Consider the following 19,201-nt stretch of genomic DNA (forward strand, 5'->3'; position numbering starts at 1 on the left):
TTCTGTTCACAACGATACCAGTTTTTAAATTACACCCTCACCCATCAAGCCAATGGCAGTTTCAGAGCTCTTCAGGAAGATGGTAGGGAGGATGGAATACTCTTTCCCGGAAGTGCTTGGAAAGAAATAAAAGTCCCTAGACAAACTGAAGGAAGATTCTATGCCACCTGAAAAAACGAAAGTCAGTTAATTCAAGGCCTGGGGATAAAGACTAAGGCCCAAGTCCTCCATTGGGGGAAAGACCCAATTCTGAAGCTAGTTCCTCTCCTATCTTAAAAACGGCAAAAGCTGGTGAGAGCTTTGGTCCAAATCACCTTAAAAGAAAATCACTTCCTGAAATTAAAAAAAAAAAAAGTAGGTGAGGGGGAATGGGAACTGGTTTAAAACCTTTCCTGTCTAGTAGATATGAGATTAGCTACACAGGCTCTTCTGTAATGGTTTACCATAAAGAATTTTAGAATGTAAGCATTCTGAACGTGAAACTGGGAGCTCAGCTCCTAAATATTTATTATTGAGAAAAACCTCACGCCACAATCATAATGAAGGTTTAACACCAGTGTTTGACATTCTGTCACTAGGGGATTGGTTTTAACAGTCTGGATTTGGCAGCTTGCCCTATCGGCTGTTTCACAAGCAGTTTCTGTGGTTTCAAGAAAGGCAGGGTGTTTGCTTTTAAACACTATCTTAAAAATATATTTCAGAATAGAGTTCAACCATTTCAAGGCAGAAGGAGGGAATGAAAAGCAAACCAAATAAAGGAATCTGGTGCTACCAAACAGAAAGGGGGCACACCAAGAGCTGCAGGGTAGGAAAGGACCTTATTTACCACCTGCACCAAAATGGCAAGAAAAGCCAACTTAGTGCTTCTTACTACCAAGTTGAAAAGTTAGAACGCAGAAATAGCACTAAAGACATGAGATTAATAAAGGGAAATCCCTACACAGATCATCTCTCCAAAATAAAGTTGCCTAGCCCAAATCTGTTTATTTAAAAAAAAAAAACAAAAAACCCAACTGTTCCACATCAATGCAAAAAGACTGTCATCTAATCAATTAGCAGCCACACCTCTCTGCCAGCCTGATGATGGTAATTAAGGTAGAGATTTTTCTCCCTGGGAATTCAAGTTAGAGCCCCTATGGGCCTAACCCATTATGACAGCCCTTTCATTAGCAACGAAAACACTGCCACACACTCTCCAAGGAAGTAGTGGCCCGCGTCACTACAGAACACCTGTGTGTGAACAGCTACCTCTTCAGGGACAGCCATGTGCATTAGACAAGGGGTAGAATCCTTCACAGGTGCTCCGTAGCTGGACCTTGGTTTTTCCACTGTAACAAAGAGAAATGGGTTCTAAAGTCACTTAGAAATTGCACACAATCGTGATCTTGGAGAAGTGGAGCCGCTTGGAGCACATGCGCAAACAACCACACAAACTCCCCCTCCTCCTCAGCCAGAGGGGCACAAGCGGCTAAGGAATACTTGAATCAAGAGCAGCAGTTCACCCCTTTGCCCCATGCTGGCGTTGTAAAATAGGCTCAAAATTTGAGAACTCTGCTAATAAAAATCAAAATCTCAGCTAACGGGATAAAGGAAAAAGCAGCTGCCAAGTTATCCAAGCAAGTAAATCAAATCATAAACTTAAACTCACGTTAATTTCAATTCCACAGAGGGGCACACGGCAGCCAATCTCAACGAGAAACAATTGCAGGTGTCCCGGACCCCCTGCATAGCTGTGGGGACCGGCTTCAGGAAAGAGAAGTAAATCGAAAGAAAGATCAAACAAGAGCAAGCAGGAAATAGCGGCACATTACACAAGCAATGGGACGGAGACGTAGCAGGACAGCCAGAGTTCAGCTCGCACGGCTGAACTGGCAAGTCCCAGACACACGCAGAAGCCTGGCACTACCAGCTACAGTGCTTGGTGCTCTTGGCAGTCAAGGCTAAAAGGAAGTAGTCTGTGCCTCTGCGTGGGTAAGTGGCACATAGAGGGTTGTAAAGAGAGAATGTCAGCTTGTTTCGTAGGGATAAAATGTACACAGTTAAGGGCCACACACAAGCGCTGTTTTCTTTTTGTTTGGGGGCAGGAGGTTGGGTTTACAAAAAAGTCCCTGAATCCCAGTATTTCATGGATGCCAAAGAGCAGGACAGTCGAATCTAGGAATGTAAACTGTCCTGTGCTATGAGGTATTTACTAACTGGACATCAATCTGAGGTCCCAGGGTTTTGTTTTTTCTAAAAGGGGCTCTTGAAATTCAAGAAGGTGGGAAGTGACAAAGAGACTCAGAAGCCAGGATTAAATTAAAAACTTTTTCAAAGTTTCCCATAGCTCTTGGCTGGAGCGCTCATCAGCAGGGAGGTAGGACCAGAGTGCACCTGCCTGCCTGCCCACCACTACTGCCACTTTTACAATAGGCTAGAGAGGACAGAGCAAACACTTGGGGGCAGAGGGGGATCACGCACGACTCTGAATCCAATCTGGGAGACGTTTTCTGTCTCGTGCTGACTGGGAGGTGATTCTAAGAGAATTACCTATCTCCTACTGCCACATACAACTACAGCCAAGGGCACGGGGCCATCCACAGCCAAAGGCTGTTCTGACACTGCCACACACTCTGGAAACCACCTGAAACAAGTTATGCAGCATTTCTGGGCCTCTGTTTCCTCTTCTGTAAAGTGGAGAAGATAATATGACTTACTATTACTGTTGTGAAGATGAACGAGCTAATGAATGCAAAGCACCTAAAACAAGTGCTTGGGACATAGTAGGTGCTCAGATGTTGGCTATTGTTATTTCTATGGCTAAAGAGACATCGCCTCAGAGGTAAACCTTGGCAAGCTTAGTGAGAATGGATGGGGCACTGTCTATCCTTCAAGTACTCAGGCTATTCTCTGTAAAGATCGAGCTTTCCAACAACTTGGAAAAGAGTAATGTACTTACAAGGCCAACCATTACTGAGCTGTTGCTTTACTTAACAGAACAAATCTTTGAAAGCAAAAATCTTTATTTTCTATACAGACCAGTGACCAAAAAGAGAGAAAATAGCACATCAAGTTTAATTACAGAATTGAATTCAAAGCCACATGCTTATTTGAAGGAAAAAAAAGTTTTATTAAAAAAAAAGTAGAGGATTATGGGCCTTGCTGAGTGGTAAGAAATGAAACTACAAATCTTTATGTACACCAAATTGAATTATGCTAAGCGCTTGATTAAACAGGCTTTTTGTTTTTTAATGACTCTGATAAGAAGTGATCCTGAGTGTCATGGATTGAATTATGTCCCCCCCAAAATGTGTGTATTGTGGGATTCTCCTATATGTTGTAAATCCTGCCTCTATGATGTTAATGAGGGAGGATGGACGGCAGTTGTGTTAGTGAGGCAGGACTCTACCTACAAGATTGGACTGTGTCTTGAGGCAATCTCTTGAGATATAAAAGAAGCGACCAGGGAGACAGGGGGACCTCATACCACCAAGAAAGCAATGCCAGGAGCAGTGCGAGTTCTTTGGACCCGGGGTCCCTGTGCCTGAGAAGCTCCTTGACCAGGGGAAGATTGAGGACAAAGACCTTCCTCCAGAGCTGAAAGGGAGAGAAAGTCTTCCCCCTGGAGCTGACGCCCTGATTTTCTACTTTTAGCCTACTTTACTGTGAAGGAATAAATTTCTAGATGACTAAGTCTATATGTAAACCAAATCGAATTATGTTAAGCCCTTGATTAAACAGGTTTTGTTTTTCAATGATTCTGATAAGAAGTGACCCTGAGCAAATGACATGAGTTCAAAAAAGACTGCTTAAAGCTGGTCCAAGCGACTATTAAGAGGTGGCCAAGGTCTACTATTTGTGGTACTAAGGGAAGCTTTTAGAAGTTAGAGGTGCTTCAGAAATTGGAGGATAAATACAGGCAAAAAGAACAAGGTAGGGAATTATAGGGTAGTTTAAAAACTACGTATCTACCACAATTTTACCTGCCTCTTAAAGACTCATCAAGCAGAGACAAAGCTCACCCTGTTTCAAACGCATACCAAGTCTCCCTAACGCTTAGAAGAAAACTGAAAGGTTGGAGGTTTGAGTTCACCCAGAGGTGCCTTGGAAGAAAGGCCTGGTTCTGAGAAAGCAGTCACTGAAAAGCCTATGGAGCACAGTTCTACTCTGACATACATGGGATCACGTAAGTTGCAGTTGGCTCCACGGCAACTGGTTTTTACTGGATATAAATGTGGAATTTGGTAGGCATGTTTTATTAAGAAGCAAGGATATAAAAAAGAAACAGGAATAAAACACGTAGGCTTAGAGGCTCCCAAGGAACAGACTACTGCATGCTTTGGCCTTAGTGACCAGACCCTTCAGCTACTGTAGGCACCAAGGTTCTTCCAGGAGAGAGGCTAAGCAAGCTTCGCAGTTTTCTAATTCGGAATTGACCAACAGCCGAGATATAAGGTTTTAAAAAAACCTACTGTCTTAATGAAACACAAATAAACAAAATGATCTTTTTAATGGAATAAGAATAATAATAAAAGGCCAATGCTATGTATTAGGAGGAAACAAGCCAAGTTTGGTCAAAGTCCCTCAGGTCACTGAGAGCCAGCTTCCTCAGCCAGAAAGACTGCAAACCAAGGCAATGAGTGTCTTCCTGAGGTTCAGCCAGGATTAAATAACTAAAAAAAAAAAAAAAAACCTGTCGCTGTTGAGTCGATTCTGACTCACCGCACCGCTATAGGACAGAGCAGAACCACCTCATTGGTTTTCCAAGGAGCAGCTGGTGGATTCAAACTGCCAACCTTCTGGTTAGGAGTCAAGCTGCCAAGCTCTTAACCACTGCGCTACCAGGGTTCCAAGGACTAAATAAGGGCTGGGAATTCAAGACAAAGGCTCATTATGAGGTCACAGAAAATAACCAACCAATCAAGGACAGGGAGGGTCAACCCCTGTATTTGTCAAAAAGGGATTCTCATCTTCCGTCTGGAAATCCTTTACCACTCTTAATTATTAAGTGCCTCAAAGAGCTTTTGTTGATGGGGGTTATAGCTATTGATGTCTACGCGTTAGAATTTAAAATCAAGAAAACATTTATCTATTAATTCATTTAAAATACTACTACTAAATCCATCACAAGTAAACATAATTTTTATGAAAAATAGCTGTATTTTCCAAAATATCAGCTTAGTATGTATCACAGTGAAGTCCAAGTAGGCTAACCTTTAAAATGATAAAGCACAAGGCCATGAGAAAATTTCAGACCACAATTGAGGAACATTCTATAAAATAACTGCCAGTACTCTTCAAAATTGCCAAGGTCATGAAAGACTGAGAAACAGCCACAGATTGGAGGAGACAATGGAGACATGACAACTACATGCAATGTGGGATCCTGGATTGGATCCTAGAGCCAAAAAACACATTAGTGGAAACACTGATGAAATCTCAATTTCTGTACTTTGGTTAATAGTATTATACCATGATTAATTCTTAGTTTTTACACATGTTCTATAGTTGTGTAAGATGTTGATATAAGGGGATGATGGATAAAGAATGTACAGGAACTCTCTGGGCTATTTTTGCAGCTCTTCTGTGTAAATTTAAAACTATCTCAAAATAAAAAATTAAATAAATAAAAACTTTTTTTTTAAAGTTCACAATGCTATTTATTAGGAGGAGGAAACAAAAGTACGGTCAAGTTCCTTGGATCACGAAGGACCAGCTTTCTCAGCTAGAACTGCAAACCAAGGTAGCAAGCATCTCCCTGAGGCCCAGCTAGAACTAAACAGGAGCTGGGAACTGCAAGACAAAGGTTTCTTATGAAGTTATCAAGAAACCAACCTACTAACCCAGGGACAATCAACCCACGTTTTGTCTCCAACAGTGGTTCTTAGACTTTTCAGTTTCAGAAACCCTTTGTATTCTTAAAAATAGAGTCCCCAAAAAGCTTTATTCATACCGATTATATTTGTCAATATTTACTACCTTATAAATTAAGAAAGGATTTAAATATGTATTAATTCATTGCAGCCCTGGTGGTACAGTGGTTAAGAGATTGGCTGCTAACCAAAAGGTCAGCAGTTCAAATCCACCAGCTGCTCCTTGGAAACCCTATGGGGCAGTTCTGCTCTGTCCTATGTTGGAATCGACTTGTCAGCAATTGTTTTGGGTATTAATTCATTTAAACTCATTACATGTAATAAGTAACTTACTTTTAATGGGGGAAAAAAAAAAAAACTATATCAAACCACAACTTTATACCAAAGGAAGTCCACCTAACAAAACTGGTCTTTTACGATCAAAACACAATGCTAGACAAACATTAAAAGCAAAAACAAGTAATAACAAACTAAATTTAAAAAGAGAGAGAAAGAATAAAAAATACAGGAAAAATGAGAAAAATAAAAAGTAAAACAAGCAAACAAATAAAGGAAAAAATAACATAAACCAACCACAGATACAAACAGAAAACCAACAAAGCCAACGCGATAGGTATTAGAAGAAAATTAACTTTGGCTGAAGTCCCTCAGGTTATTGAAAACCAGCTTCCTGAGCCAGGACTGCAAACCAAAGCATCAAGTATCTTCCTAAAACCCAGAAGGGGATTACAAAGGGGCGGAAAATTGCAAAACAAAGGCTCCTTATGAAGTCATAGTAAGTAACCAACCAATCAAGACCAGGGATAATCAACCCAAGTTTTGTCTGCAACAGTGGTCTTCTCACTTTCTAGTCTCAAGAATCCTTTACACTCTTAAAAATTACTGAGGACCTCAAAGATCTTTTATGTGGGTTATAGTTATTAACAGTTACCTTATTAGAAATTAAATCTTATAATTTTAAAAACATTTATTAACTCATGGAAAATAACAATTCATTACATGTATATACAACTTACTTTATGTATTAAAAAAACCTAGATTTTCCAAAACAAAAAAAAATTTCACGAGTACGGTTGCACTGTTTTACATTCTTGCACACCTCTTTAATATCTTCCTTAAACTGAAGACAGCAGACTTATCATAACTGCTTCTACACTGCATGTTTTGTTACGCCTTTTTGGTTGAAGCAGATGAAGAAAATTGCATTTCATACAGACCTACGGTTGGAAAATAAAGCTTAATAATCTTTCAGATGCTGAGGATTTCCTTCTTTGATACCAGACTAAAACTCAACAAGTGGTAGTTTTTAAAGATGAGCTGCAACGTGGAAGCTGGATTCTTATCGATGAACCTTTTGCATACTTTTATATTAAAACCCAGTGGTCATCTTGCACTTTGAATGGCTCTTCTGCCCGTTTGGCAATTTGGAAAAGATTCCTTCACTGAATTATCCAGAATTTTCAAATATGATGTTGTATATTAAAAAAAAAAAAAAATTAATTTTACCTCCAATCTCATCAGAAATGTCTTTTAAGTGTTCAGAAGGTATCAAATTCACCGTGACAGCTACAAGTTTTTCAAATTTCTGATTTTTGCTCAAACACTTGAACTTTATTAACTGTCAAAGGTGTCAGGCTCACTTTGTTCACTTTCAAGAAAATATTCAAGAAAACCACACTTTGTCCATCAGTCACTCTCTCAAATAAAAACGATGTTTCACGCGGCTGGTTTAACTCAGTCACGCAAGTGCTTCCCCTCAAGACAATCATATTACAGTTAGCAGCAGTCATACTTCATGGGTACCTTCCGTTTCATCACTCAGGATATTCAAGAGATGTTTATGAGAGAGTCGAGTTTTAATAAAATCAATCATTTTTAGTGTGTCATCCAGGACATTCTTAAGTGAAACCGGCTTTTTCTAAACCACAAGCATGTGGCAAGGAAGGATACTATGACTACAGCACTTGATGGGTGCCACTTCCTGGATTCATGCTGTGACGCCAACAGTTTTCTCTGCCACAGCTTTTGCACCAATAGCACAAACGTAAACAAAGTTGTTCCAGGGTAAACCAGAAGATTCTAAAAAGTTATTCGACCTTTGAATATTTATCACCACTTGTTTGTTGCCGAACATCCACATAAGAGAAAATATTCCTCAAAGAATTGTTGGTGCTGATACAGCAAGTCCAGCCACGTCCATAGATGTGCTTGTTTGTAAGGCGAAGGTAACATTCTCTAAACAAGACATGAACTCTGTCTTCACGTTTGCGGCGAGATATTTAGTTCCACAAGTCACAGTAACGTTGGAAGTGGCACTGCCCTGATTTTTTTTTACTGACTTTTCATCCAGGGGGTATTCAGCAATATCAGTCGTTCAAGACTTGACTAGTCTCTCAGCTATTGTGTGGGTTTCTTCAGGCAAAGCAATGTAACAACTTACCCTGTCTAAGTCAGGGGCTTTTCCATTTCCAGTTTGAAAAGCTGGAACAATTTTTGGTTTTTAAAAAACTCACAGCATGTACACTTAAAATATTCAATGCCGTCTTCTTTGAATTCTGAATCATTGGTCTCAAAACGATGCTGCAGCTTACCTGGCATTCCTAATACTTCATGAAAATGTTCTGCTCCATAAGACACAGTAAAGTGCACTGTCAATATTCATAAAGTGGAGGGAAGACAGACTTCATTATCTTTTCTTTTCATTTCTTATTTATGTTTTCCCCAGTTTCTTTGGAGTAGTTTCCTCCCTTTCGCTTGTGGATATGACACTTTCAGTATCTTTACACATAGAGGCTGAAGCTGTGGGCTGAGAAGTCTTCTAATTTCCCTTTTTAAAGCCAACTACGCACCCTTAAATATAAGAGATATAAGTTTTCTTTTAGAATAAAATAGAATTAAATGCTAAAATAAGTTGCAAACAAAATACAAAAATTTAGAAGTTTTTATCAGTAAATTTTCTAAGTTTGTACTTACTTCTTGTCGTGTTTCCTCACTGGCGCCAGGAAAGTGCTGGGACTTCAAAATAACAATTTATTGGACAATAATGAGGTTACAGAGATAAAAGTAGGTATAACTGGAGACCGCTAGTGAGGGCACGGCAGAAGTACGGAGAACAAACTGAGTTCATCACTGAAAACTTCCATACTTGTACCTTAAAGTACGACCTTAAAAGTGCTAGAAAACACAGTTCACAAGCACACATTTCATAAACCAAAAGAGCAATGATGTCATCACACATCATTCAGCCTCCGGAAAACTCACTTTTCTGAAACAGTAAGAGTGAAAAGGGCAAATAATGTGGTAGTGTTTGGATGAAAATAATTCTGACCTTATGCCCCAGGTGAAAGGACCTTAGGGACACACTTTGAAAACCAAATTCACTATCCAAAATTAAAAAGTGCCTTCCCAGATCTCTCCCAAGACAGGGTCTGAACGTATGGCATTCCTCACAGTTCAGAGGAAACAGCTAAGACCCTGTCACCAGAGAAGCTGGATGCTGTCCCTAATAAGCTGTCGGGCTGCCAAATCTGGCTTTACTGAGGAAGGTGGCTCCAGGGACATAAAAAGAAAATGTTTTCTAAAGCAACAAATCCTTAACTTTACAGAAATTAGGGGAAGGGGAGAAAGAAAGGACTGGGTGGTTCTGGGATTCTATGCACGAAGAACATCTCAGACTATCAGAACTCCTCTCCTGAGCCACACCACAAAGGAGGCATAGAGACAGGTGAGGGCAAGTGGGACAAGCAGATGAAAACCTGAGATGGACAGAAACACAGTCGGTGATAATGGAGTTCAAAGAAACAAAAAAAAAAAAAGGAAGTGAGACAAGTTAGTAAAAGGGTCAAAAGGAAGAGGAAAACACAGTGAAAGAAACATTCCCTGATGAGCGCTGAAGCTCTGTTACCTTTCTCCCTGGTCACAGTTTCGATGTGAAAAAACCAGGCAACTTACTTGCTGTATTGACAAGGCATTCAGACTCTAAAAGGGGCAAGAGATGAAGATAAAGAAGGGACTCACTGAGACGAGACCAAAACCTCAGCCCAAGGCCCAAAGTCCACAAACGCACAGGAGCAGCTGAGAAGTGGCCGTGTCCCTTCCAGGCCTCTCAAAGGGGAGCTTTCTTCTCACCTCAGAGAAGCCAACAGAGGAATAACAACCAGCCCTTGATGGCTCCTCTGCAAGTGAGAAAAGAACCCCAAATCATTTGCTGCTTCATTCCCATGTGGTCTTTACCAGACAAAGAGGGAGCTTTCTCTTGTTGCCAAAGGGTAAATACTGTCACTGGTGGGGGAAAGATCTTTGGGAGAACTCCCTACACTGGGTGATGCCTCACAGAGAGTAACCCTCAGGTTCCGCAACGTCTGGACACCAGCACTCAGAAAAGCCCCTGCTCTGGTGCCTGTGGGTCTCTGGCCTTCCAGCCACCACCCAGACTGTACAACCCCATCAACGACGTTCACAACATGGGAATACAGGGAGTCCCTGAGTTATGAGCTTTCATTCCTAAGTCTGTGTTTAAGTCGAATTTGTACCAGGTCAGAAGAGTTAGGAACAGTCAGGCACAGTTTGTACCTAGCATCAGTTTGTCAAATGTTTGTCTTAGTATATGGTATATAGTGTATCTTTCTACGCATAAAAAACATTAAAGAAACACCTCCAGATACAAGAAAACATCTTTAACACAGTAATAGGGTAATAGTAATGTTTGATGTGTACTGCAGTGTAGCACCCATCTGTTAACGTGAACCACTATATGTACCTCAAAATTTTAATACAATAGCCTTTGTGGGGTTGGTTCATAACTACAGGTTGTACTTAAGTCTGACATTAGTAACCGGGGACTGCCTACACCAGCAGGCTGCAGGTGGTGGTGTTTTTCCTTTAATCAATAAAACCTTCTAACATTGATGTCTTGTAAATAAATGAACTAGCTGTGCATGCGTCTCTCCAACAGCCTTCTATTTCCTTTCGGATAGGTGATTGGTAAACAAAGAAAAATCCAGAAACACTAGAAAAAGCACCTATGGGACCCCAATGGCTGAAAGAGGCCAGGGAGAACAATATTCTTTCAACTCATTTCAGAGAAATTGCAAGCTGTACCCCTTATACTGACCTGGAATTGTGCAGTGCTCGGAGAAATTCTCTCTAAGTTGCTCAGCTGGAACAGTGATGACAATGATGGTTACACGGTGTACTTACTACTCGCCAGACACTATTCTAAGTGCTCTAGATTTAACTCTTTTAATCCTCACAACAACTATGCCTATAAGAGAAGTATTATTATCACCCCCATTTTACAGATGAACAAATAGACACAGAGGATTAAGTAAGTCCAAGGTCACAGCAGAGGCTGAACCAAGATTCCAATCAGGGACTCCAGCCGCAGAGTATGTTCTTAACTGCGAGGCCTTACTGCAAGTCAAAAAAGGCTGGGATCTCCTCTCAACTCTGCCGTAAGCTCAACTCAATGAGAATGCTATGCTTGATGAAGCTGGTCTAAGAGGCCCCGCTTCCTGTGGCTGGAGAACCAGTAATTCAAAATTTTGGGGGCAAAAAAGACAAAACAACATGCCACAAGTGTCTCGACACCACACGCAAAGACAGCGAAGGCCATCTGTGGAAGGGAGGTGGGGCAGTGCTGCAGCAAGGGAAGCCGGCAGCCTCTCTGATGACATGGGGGAAAAGGGAGGCACCCTGCACATGGAATACCAGTAACTAAAGACAACCCCTAGGGAAATGGTGCTCAGGAGAGGTGAGGAGCAGGTCACCGTGGCATCAATAGGAACAGCCTGCCCCATGGACAAGGGCACAGGGTGGGGCTTTGCCTGCAGGTAGCTTTACTCACTCACTACCAGACTTTTACCTTATGAGTTTTCTGCTAAGTGGAAAGACTAGGAAAATGCTCAGGCTACATTAGCAGCACTGATGGTCACAGGAGTCTCAGAATCCTGCCACGACCTACTGCCTGAGCAACAGGCCCACTGCTGTTCAAGGAACTAACTCATGGGCCCCACCTTTTCTCAGGTTTATCAATCAGGGACAAACTCAAACTGTTCCACAGAGGAGCACCTGCCAGGTGCCAGGGACCAAACACTATTCTCTGCTCCTTCCCCCAGGCCTTCAGAGACTGCCCCACTGCACTGAACCAAAAGGCCTGGGGGCTTGCTCAATTTAGCAGCCAGGTGTCATAAGCCCCTTTTCCCTTCCAGACCCACAAATGGGGAGCCCCCTGTAGGCTTAGCCCCTTCTCCTGGCCAGGGTGTGAACTGGGGAGGGGGCTCAAGAAAAAGAGGTGTTTTAGAGCTTCAGCTGAACAGTATGCAAACAGACAAAGTTGCTTTGAGGTTTGGTGTGGGATGTAGGAAGACCACTCTGTGGAGAGACTCATTCAGGATTTGGGGGGCGGGGGCTGTTTATAGACCTATTCCAAGCTCATGCCTCAATGAGCACAATCCCAGAGGAGGCAGATCTTTGTATTGCCAACTTCCCAAAGAGCACTGAGGAAAATAGGCCACAGCAGCTCAAAACCAGCTTGACTGGTTCTAAAGAGAAGCCACTGGTCTGCTCCGCCTTCCTTTTGTTAAAAAGTAAAAGGCCAAAAAGGTGGCTTGAAGCCAGTCATTGGACACGCCCCTCCTCTCTTTCACCCCCATTGTCCCATGGGATTCACCTAGCCACCAATATCAGGGTCCCTCTCACCCTCTCTCCTACCAAACCTGGTGAGGATATGGCTTTATAAGTCTAAAAATCATTTGGCGCCCAAAAAGGAAATAACATTTATTTTTGCCCCTTTATGCTCACTGGCCAATGTGAATCTAAGGAATAAACTGCAAGTAGTGGGAAATGCCAACTCGACGGCACTGGGTTGCTGGGTTTAGGGGGAAATGAGTGCCAACCCACAGACAGACATCTGTGGAGAGAACTCCCATAGAGACCAAGAAACAAAAACAGTCGTTCAGATAAAGGGATCTAGCCCAAAAGGAGAAGGTGGTCTAGTGGCAAGAGAAGGATCTGGGAGTTAAGGCTCCTTAGATCTTGTCTCCTCTGACAGATAGCTGGAAACCAAGAGTCCAGATTCTCCCTTGGTGTTGTTCCAGAATCAGATGTACCATCTCCATGTCTGAAAGATGAGTAATGACAGTCAGTGGCCTACTCCAAAAAGGCTGTAGTGGGGTAGTGACATTCTGCTCCAAGATTTAGAGCTTTCTGAGTTAACATGGGGACAGACATTGCATCTTCCCATGCCAGAAGTGGGAAATGGGTGATTTCCTCCCCCACAAGGTTTGAAAAGGCTTACTCTTCCCTGTGCTGAGACAGAAGAGGAAAATACATAGATAAGACTTCAGTGACTCACCCATGTTTGATGAAAGCTTGGAGAAAGCCTGGAGAATCTAAGCTTTAAGTGCAAAATGCACAAATACTGGAATCTCCCATCAAGGGAAGAAAACTCAGCCATTGATCTGGCCTGTCATTTTGCTGAACTTCAGATGAAGGAGGAAGACCCAGGTTTAAACTCCACCTGCCCTTCCTATAGCCCTCTTAACTTTTGCTTTGATGGGAAAGCAGCAACCTGGCAGCACCATCACAGCTAAAACAGAATCAAACCCTTTCCATACCTTCGCCCTGAGCAGAGGTCTCGTAGCCACAGTCTACAACTTAACCAAGCAGAGGGAGCCGGGGCTGGTCCTGGTTACCACAAGAAAGCTCATCAGGAGGTCTCAGGGAAGGAAGAGCAGACCTCCCCCTCCTCCTCCTCACCCTTTCCATCTGCTGAGGTTACTTCATTCCAATCCATTAATGGGCTTCAAAGTGCTCTTCGGGGGAGTCCATTTAGCAGAGCTGTTATCACGGGGCCAAAGGTGGCGCCCGGCCCCCACCCTGTATGTTGATAATGAGCCACAAAGTCGGAGGCTTAGCTGCACTCTAGGCATAAAATATTCATTCAAGTCGACATAATACATATGTAGGAACCTCATAGAAGCCCCTGGGAGAAGAGAAATGCCAACCAGGTGCCTAAGTGCTCAATGATAAAGAGTTCACGATGGCATGAGTTAGTTCAAGTCAAACGCTCACTGAGAATTGGGTTGTTCTGTCCAAAGAGGAAAGTCTAGTCTGAGAACTTTTTGACCCCCAAGAGATCTAACAATGCCAACCTCTTCAACAAACAAATTCTCAATCTTTTCCTACCTTCTTGGCATCAACTCTGCTTAAAGCATTTGTGCTGAAAAAAAGTCTCCAGCCAATCTTTAGTTACAACTGGAAAGATTCAGCTATCCCCATCTAAGCTTGATTTGAACCTGAAGCAGGTAAAGTTTCAACTGCTTTGCATCTATCGGTTTTAGCTACTTCCCAAATCCACAGATTGGTGAGAAATTATTACAATTTACTAGGTATTTCTCCAGTTACTTTCACTGGGTTCAAAGGTTATGATACGGCAACTCTACGAACTTTAAACCCCCCAAAATGCCAAACCTGTTTCCATCAAGTCGAATCCAACTCCTAACAACTCTATAAGACAGAGTTGAACTGCTCCATAGGGTTTCCAAGGCTACAATTTTTACAGAAGCAGCCTGCCACATCTTTGTCCCATGGAATGGCTGGTGGGTTCAAACTGCCAACCTTACAGTTAGCAGCTGAGTGGTTAACCATTGTTCTACCAGGGCTCCTTCCCATGAACTCCAGGGACTCCTAAAGCCCTGCTCTAACAACAACAAAAAACCCGTTGCATCCAGTTGATTCCGACTCACAGTGACCCTATAGCACAGAGTAGAATTGCTCTATAGGTTTCCAAGGAACAGCGGGTAGATTTGAACTGCCAACCTTTTTTTTCGGTTCGCAGCAGTAACATGCCATGGCTCTTAACCACTGCACCACCAGGGCCCTCATTCCTAATCTCTAAGGCCAAGCAGAAAGTGAGAACATGTGGCCTGACATTCAACCACACCCCTGACCAGAAGGCAGCACCACCAAGGTGCCCCTGGCTAGAGTCAAGGGCTGGAAACAGCACCCAGAGCACAGCGCTGCAGAGCTCACACTGTAAGAAGTGAAATGGTAGCTAACCAAGTCAATCTACCCAGAAAACAGCAAAAACAAATTATTCAGTGTAACATTTAGCCAGAAACAACTCAATTTCAGCATGGAACTTCCACTGAAATCACTAAGGTCCAAGAGATATGTGTGTTTGGAGGTGCTCAATGGTTCACTTCAGAATCCTGTAAGTTAGCTTTGCTCTTTTTGCCAAGACTTCCAAATTCCTCTACCTCAAACTAGCTGAGAGAATAAACAATACCACCTACTCTCTAGAAGAAGGGTAGCAACCTTCTCCCTCGCCCCTTGTGACAGAAGCAGGGTGGGTAGTTGACAGGCCAGCTTTCTCCAGGAGCCCTCTCTTCTCTTGTGGTTTCTGAGGCCCAGAGGTGGGCGGGTCTGAAGCCATTGCAATCCCTCTCCCAGGTGTCACACAGACTCTAGCCAGCAGCAGGTAAACTCTTGAAGTCGGGCCCCTCTCCACACTTGCCTGCTATTGCTGCTGCTGGCTGGAAGACGGACAGTCATCTTGCCGATTGCTTTCACGACTGCCAAGCTTCCAGTCCAGTGGAGCCATTTGGAAAAGAAGCAAACAGAAAGCTCAGCTCAAAGACCAAGAATCCCCTTAACTACCAGCCCCAGGTCAGAACACCCCTTCTGCAAAAGGAAGAAGAGTCTGTAGCTATGAAAAAGCATATCTGGAATCAGATGTCAAAAAAAATATCTTAAAGACAGGCCTTGACTTTCTTTTATCTTATACTTTCACTGTTAGCAGCAGAGTCAACAGCAAACAGCCAATCTCCCTGAAACACAAGGTGTATTTTTATGGTTTAACATTTTCTTTGTGTGTGTGTGTTTAATTCAGATGTGATCAAAGAGCTCCTGGAAAGAGCTTCTCCTCAGCCACATTTTTAAAAGAAAGCGGGAAAGGAAGAGCAGGAAAAGAGACCAGAGTTTGAAGACAACTGGTGGAGTGTGTTTACCTATTTCTGGTGAAACCAGTCTAAGTAGTTTAAATCTAAATGAGGCGATGGAGGACCTTTGGGGTAAGGAATCAGCCCAACCAAATCCCTTTCTTTTTATTTCATAACATTAAGGCCGAGGAGAGACAGGAAGCCTTCTTACCACAAGACTGAGTTTCCATGACAATTTTAACTAAAATCGCAACAGCACCAAGAGGTTTCTTGCTCTTACCTGGTGGCATGATCTATTCCAGGGGAAGCCAATGCTTCTGGCAGCCCTGGCCTTGTGTCTAGAAGAGCTGCTGCTAATGTTTTTTCTTGTTTTAAAGAATACTGGCAACGACATTTACATTTAGTATGCAGCACAAAGAAACCACATTGCGGCAGTCTGCTACTCTCCTTTGCTGAACACAATGCCCCACAGCCTTGTGGAGAGAGGAGGCACTCCATCTCCACTCCCCACACGCCTGAGGGTGCCAGTCCAGTCAGTCACTTGGCCGCCTCCTACCAACTCATAATCAACAGTCTGGGAAAGTTCTCTGGTTAAGCAGAGACAACCTGCTAAAACAAAGTTGTGAGAGAGGGCCTAGAGAGAATAGTTCCCAGGAGGCAGAGAGAAACGGCTGGCAGGCAGGGGAAGGTTGAAAAACTGTGAGATCTGAACCATGTCCCTCTGTTTCCAAAGCCCTCAGTCCCATGTTGCCAAACCCAGTGAGGAAATAGAAACCGACCATCCCTCCTTCTCAGCCCCTATTTCACCCCCAAAAGCAACCAATCCATCAGTAATAAAAGCGTCAACCACTGCAGGAAAAAATCCTCTCTGTAACTCCAGAACTCCTCTTGAGTTCTTAACTACCCAGTTGACAAGAGTGAGGGGGTAGGTAACAAAATAGGAAAAGCATGAAAACCATGGAAGATGTTAACAGGCAAGAGAACATAACAGTGGTTCTATCAGGATATGAAAAAAGAAGAGAAGAGGGAACCATTAAGAAGCTGATGAGTGGAAAGGATGCAAAAAGCACTGCAGCCCCCAGGGAGCAGAGCTCCTTTCCCTAGTCAAGTTTTTGGCCTAGTAAAAGTTCTCCACCAAGAAGGGTGTGACAGGCAGGGGACTCCACAGAGGAGTCAGCAAGGGCAACCGGAGATGGTGAAAGAAAGGGGAGGGGTGGAAAGTGGACGCCGCTCAGCTCAGAGGTGTGATGACACAGAAAAGGCTAAGGCTTGGGTGACAATCTACTGCAGTGATTGCCAGCAGGAGGGGAAGCCTGTGGGGTCCTGAGGCTGAGGGGTCCTTGCATGCTCAAGAAACTAGCATGCAAAGTTCCTGGACTGGGAGTTACAAAGATTAGCCAATAGGAAGGGGATGCAGAGAGGCACATGTGGGTAAAATAAATACCATGTGAAAAAGGCAAGAGACTGACATGGAGATGAAAAGCGATACTGATTAAGAGGCATAATAAGGAAGATGCAGTGACTAGTGAAACAGGAAAGCCACAAGCAAAGGGTAAGATACTATGAAAAGGGACAGAAACAGGAGGGACGAGACAGGAAGGCATCATGGTTTGCGTTGCTGTTTATGACAACGCAAGGCAAGGCCAGTGATGCAGCGAGGGACGGAAAGGACTGAGCAACAGGTTGTGTTAATACAGTGGGACTGAAATAGCAAGTGCCTTTCCGCCAGTAGGAAGAGCCCCGGGAGAAGGCTGGTAAAACACTGCCAGTGAGGAAGAGGAGGCAGAGGGGCAGAAACGTCAGACCTCAGGGAGGGTTACACGAGGGATCTAAAGACTCACAAGAGAGTGATAACTGGAACGCCGATGACAACCTGTGGGAAATCTATGCGCATGGCAGCCGTATGGGAAACACGGAAGCAACAAATGCCAGCGCCAGGAAACAGAGCGCTCCAGGAGAAAAGAAGGGAAAGTGATGAGCAAAGAGTAGGCGAACGACTTGGAAAGGTGATGAGGGTGGAGCTGGTGGGTTGCAAGCAAGAGGGAGTGCACAGTTTGGAGAAGGAAGAAGCAGGGTAGAAAAAGCTGGGGAACTGAAAGGGGATAGGAATCAGAACACACTCCGGGGCAAGGACCCTGAGGGAGAGAACCGGGGACTGGGAGAACCGGTGAGGGCAGAGGGGAAGCCAGACTAGGGAGATGGAAGAAGGGGTGGACAAAGATCTGTGACAAATCGTGGGGTGCTATTCGAGGAGCAGGAGGGTGGCTGCTTTAAGCGTGGGTGGAGAAAGACCAAAAAGGCCCCTGAGAGAAAAAAAGGAAGAGAAAGGGAAGCTGGGGATGTGACACGGAAGAGCGCAGGAGGGCGGTGAGAGGAGAGGGGGGCTGGCAGAAAGACAAGTGTGCAGCCTGCAGTCAGGACGAGGTGGGTCCCAGGACAGGACTCGGAAGGGGGATGTGCGGGGCCGGAAGCCAGATGACAGGGCAGCCGAGCTTGCAGGATGGAAGAGGAGGGAGGAGGCTCCGTAAGGTGCAGGGGCCCAGCCAGAGAATTCGGGGAGCCCTCGGGGCTCCTTACCTGCTCCGTGTCCCTCTCGTTCAGCGTGGGTAGGGGGGTCCGGGCGCTGGACATGGCGCCGGTATCTCAGGGGAGGGAACCGAGAAGCTTGGAGGAAGGGAGGGAAGGAAAGGCGCGGAGCCCGGCCGGGCGGGGCTTCTCACAGCAGGGGCACCCGCCGCATGGGCCCCGGCCGGGGGTGCGGGGAGGCCGGGCAGCCGCTCACGCCAGCCCGGGGATGCGCCGCTCGGGCTAGGCCGCGCCGGCTCCGAGCGGCTCCGGACCGCACCCCCCCGACCCCCGGCTGGGCTGTGCCGCCTTTCGGCCGGGCCGCGCCGCTCCGCCTACTCTCTGCCGCCGCAGCCGGCCGCCTGCCTCGCTCCTCCCCTGCCCTCAGCGGCACTGCTCCGCGCCCGGCACACAGGCTGCCGCCGCCGGACCTGCTGCTCCCAACATGGCCGCCACCACCGCCGGCCCTCGGCTCTTTCCGCCGGCAGCAGCCGGAAACATCCGAAGCGACCAGGAACGGGAGGGGGGCGGGCCTCCTCCTCCCAGCCACGAACTACGGGTGAGTTCCGGAAACACCCGAAGAAGGTAAGCCCCGGGGCGCGCGCGCCTCTTCGACTCCGAAGCCCAGGTTTAGACTCTGTTTGCGGAAATCCACGAAAAAAACTCCAGGCGCTCCAGAGCCATCCAGCCACGCCCACCGGCCTTTCCCCGCCCACTTCAAACCGGCTCTCGGTAGTTTTCGGAAACACCCGAAGCACCTCCGCGTGCCGTGAGTCGGCCACGCCCCCGCCCCGCCCCGTAATCGAGGGCGGTCGTCGCCCATTTCCGGCAACACCCGAGGCG

General features: G+C 44.9%; 1 protein-coding gene across 9 annotated transcripts in view; it reads right to left on the bottom strand.

Annotated features, from left to right (window-relative positions):
- The window catches only part of MARK2 (microtubule affinity regulating kinase 2), a 60,009-nt gene extending 41,420 nt beyond the window's left edge, over positions 1-18,589 (bottom strand). For 5 of the 9 annotated variants that reach the window (XM_010599093.3, XM_023559657.2, XM_010599089.3 and 2 more), the window contains exon 1: positions 18,371-18,589. In XM_010599093.3, coding sequence (XP_010597395.1) covers positions 18,371-18,424 — 54 coding nt within the window. In that variant the 5' untranslated portion in view covers positions 18,425-18,589. The other 4 variants (XM_023559659.2, XM_010599094.3, XM_064287886.1 and 1 more) reach the window with 3 other exon arrangements.
- Between the last annotated feature and the right edge of the window lie 612 nt (positions 18,590-19,201).

Source organism: Loxodonta africana, chromosome 7, assembly GCF_030014295.1.
Source record: "Loxodonta africana isolate mLoxAfr1 chromosome 7, mLoxAfr1.hap2, whole genome shotgun sequence".
Classification (NCBI taxonomy): Eukaryota; Metazoa; Chordata; class Mammalia; order Proboscidea; family Elephantidae; genus Loxodonta; species Loxodonta africana.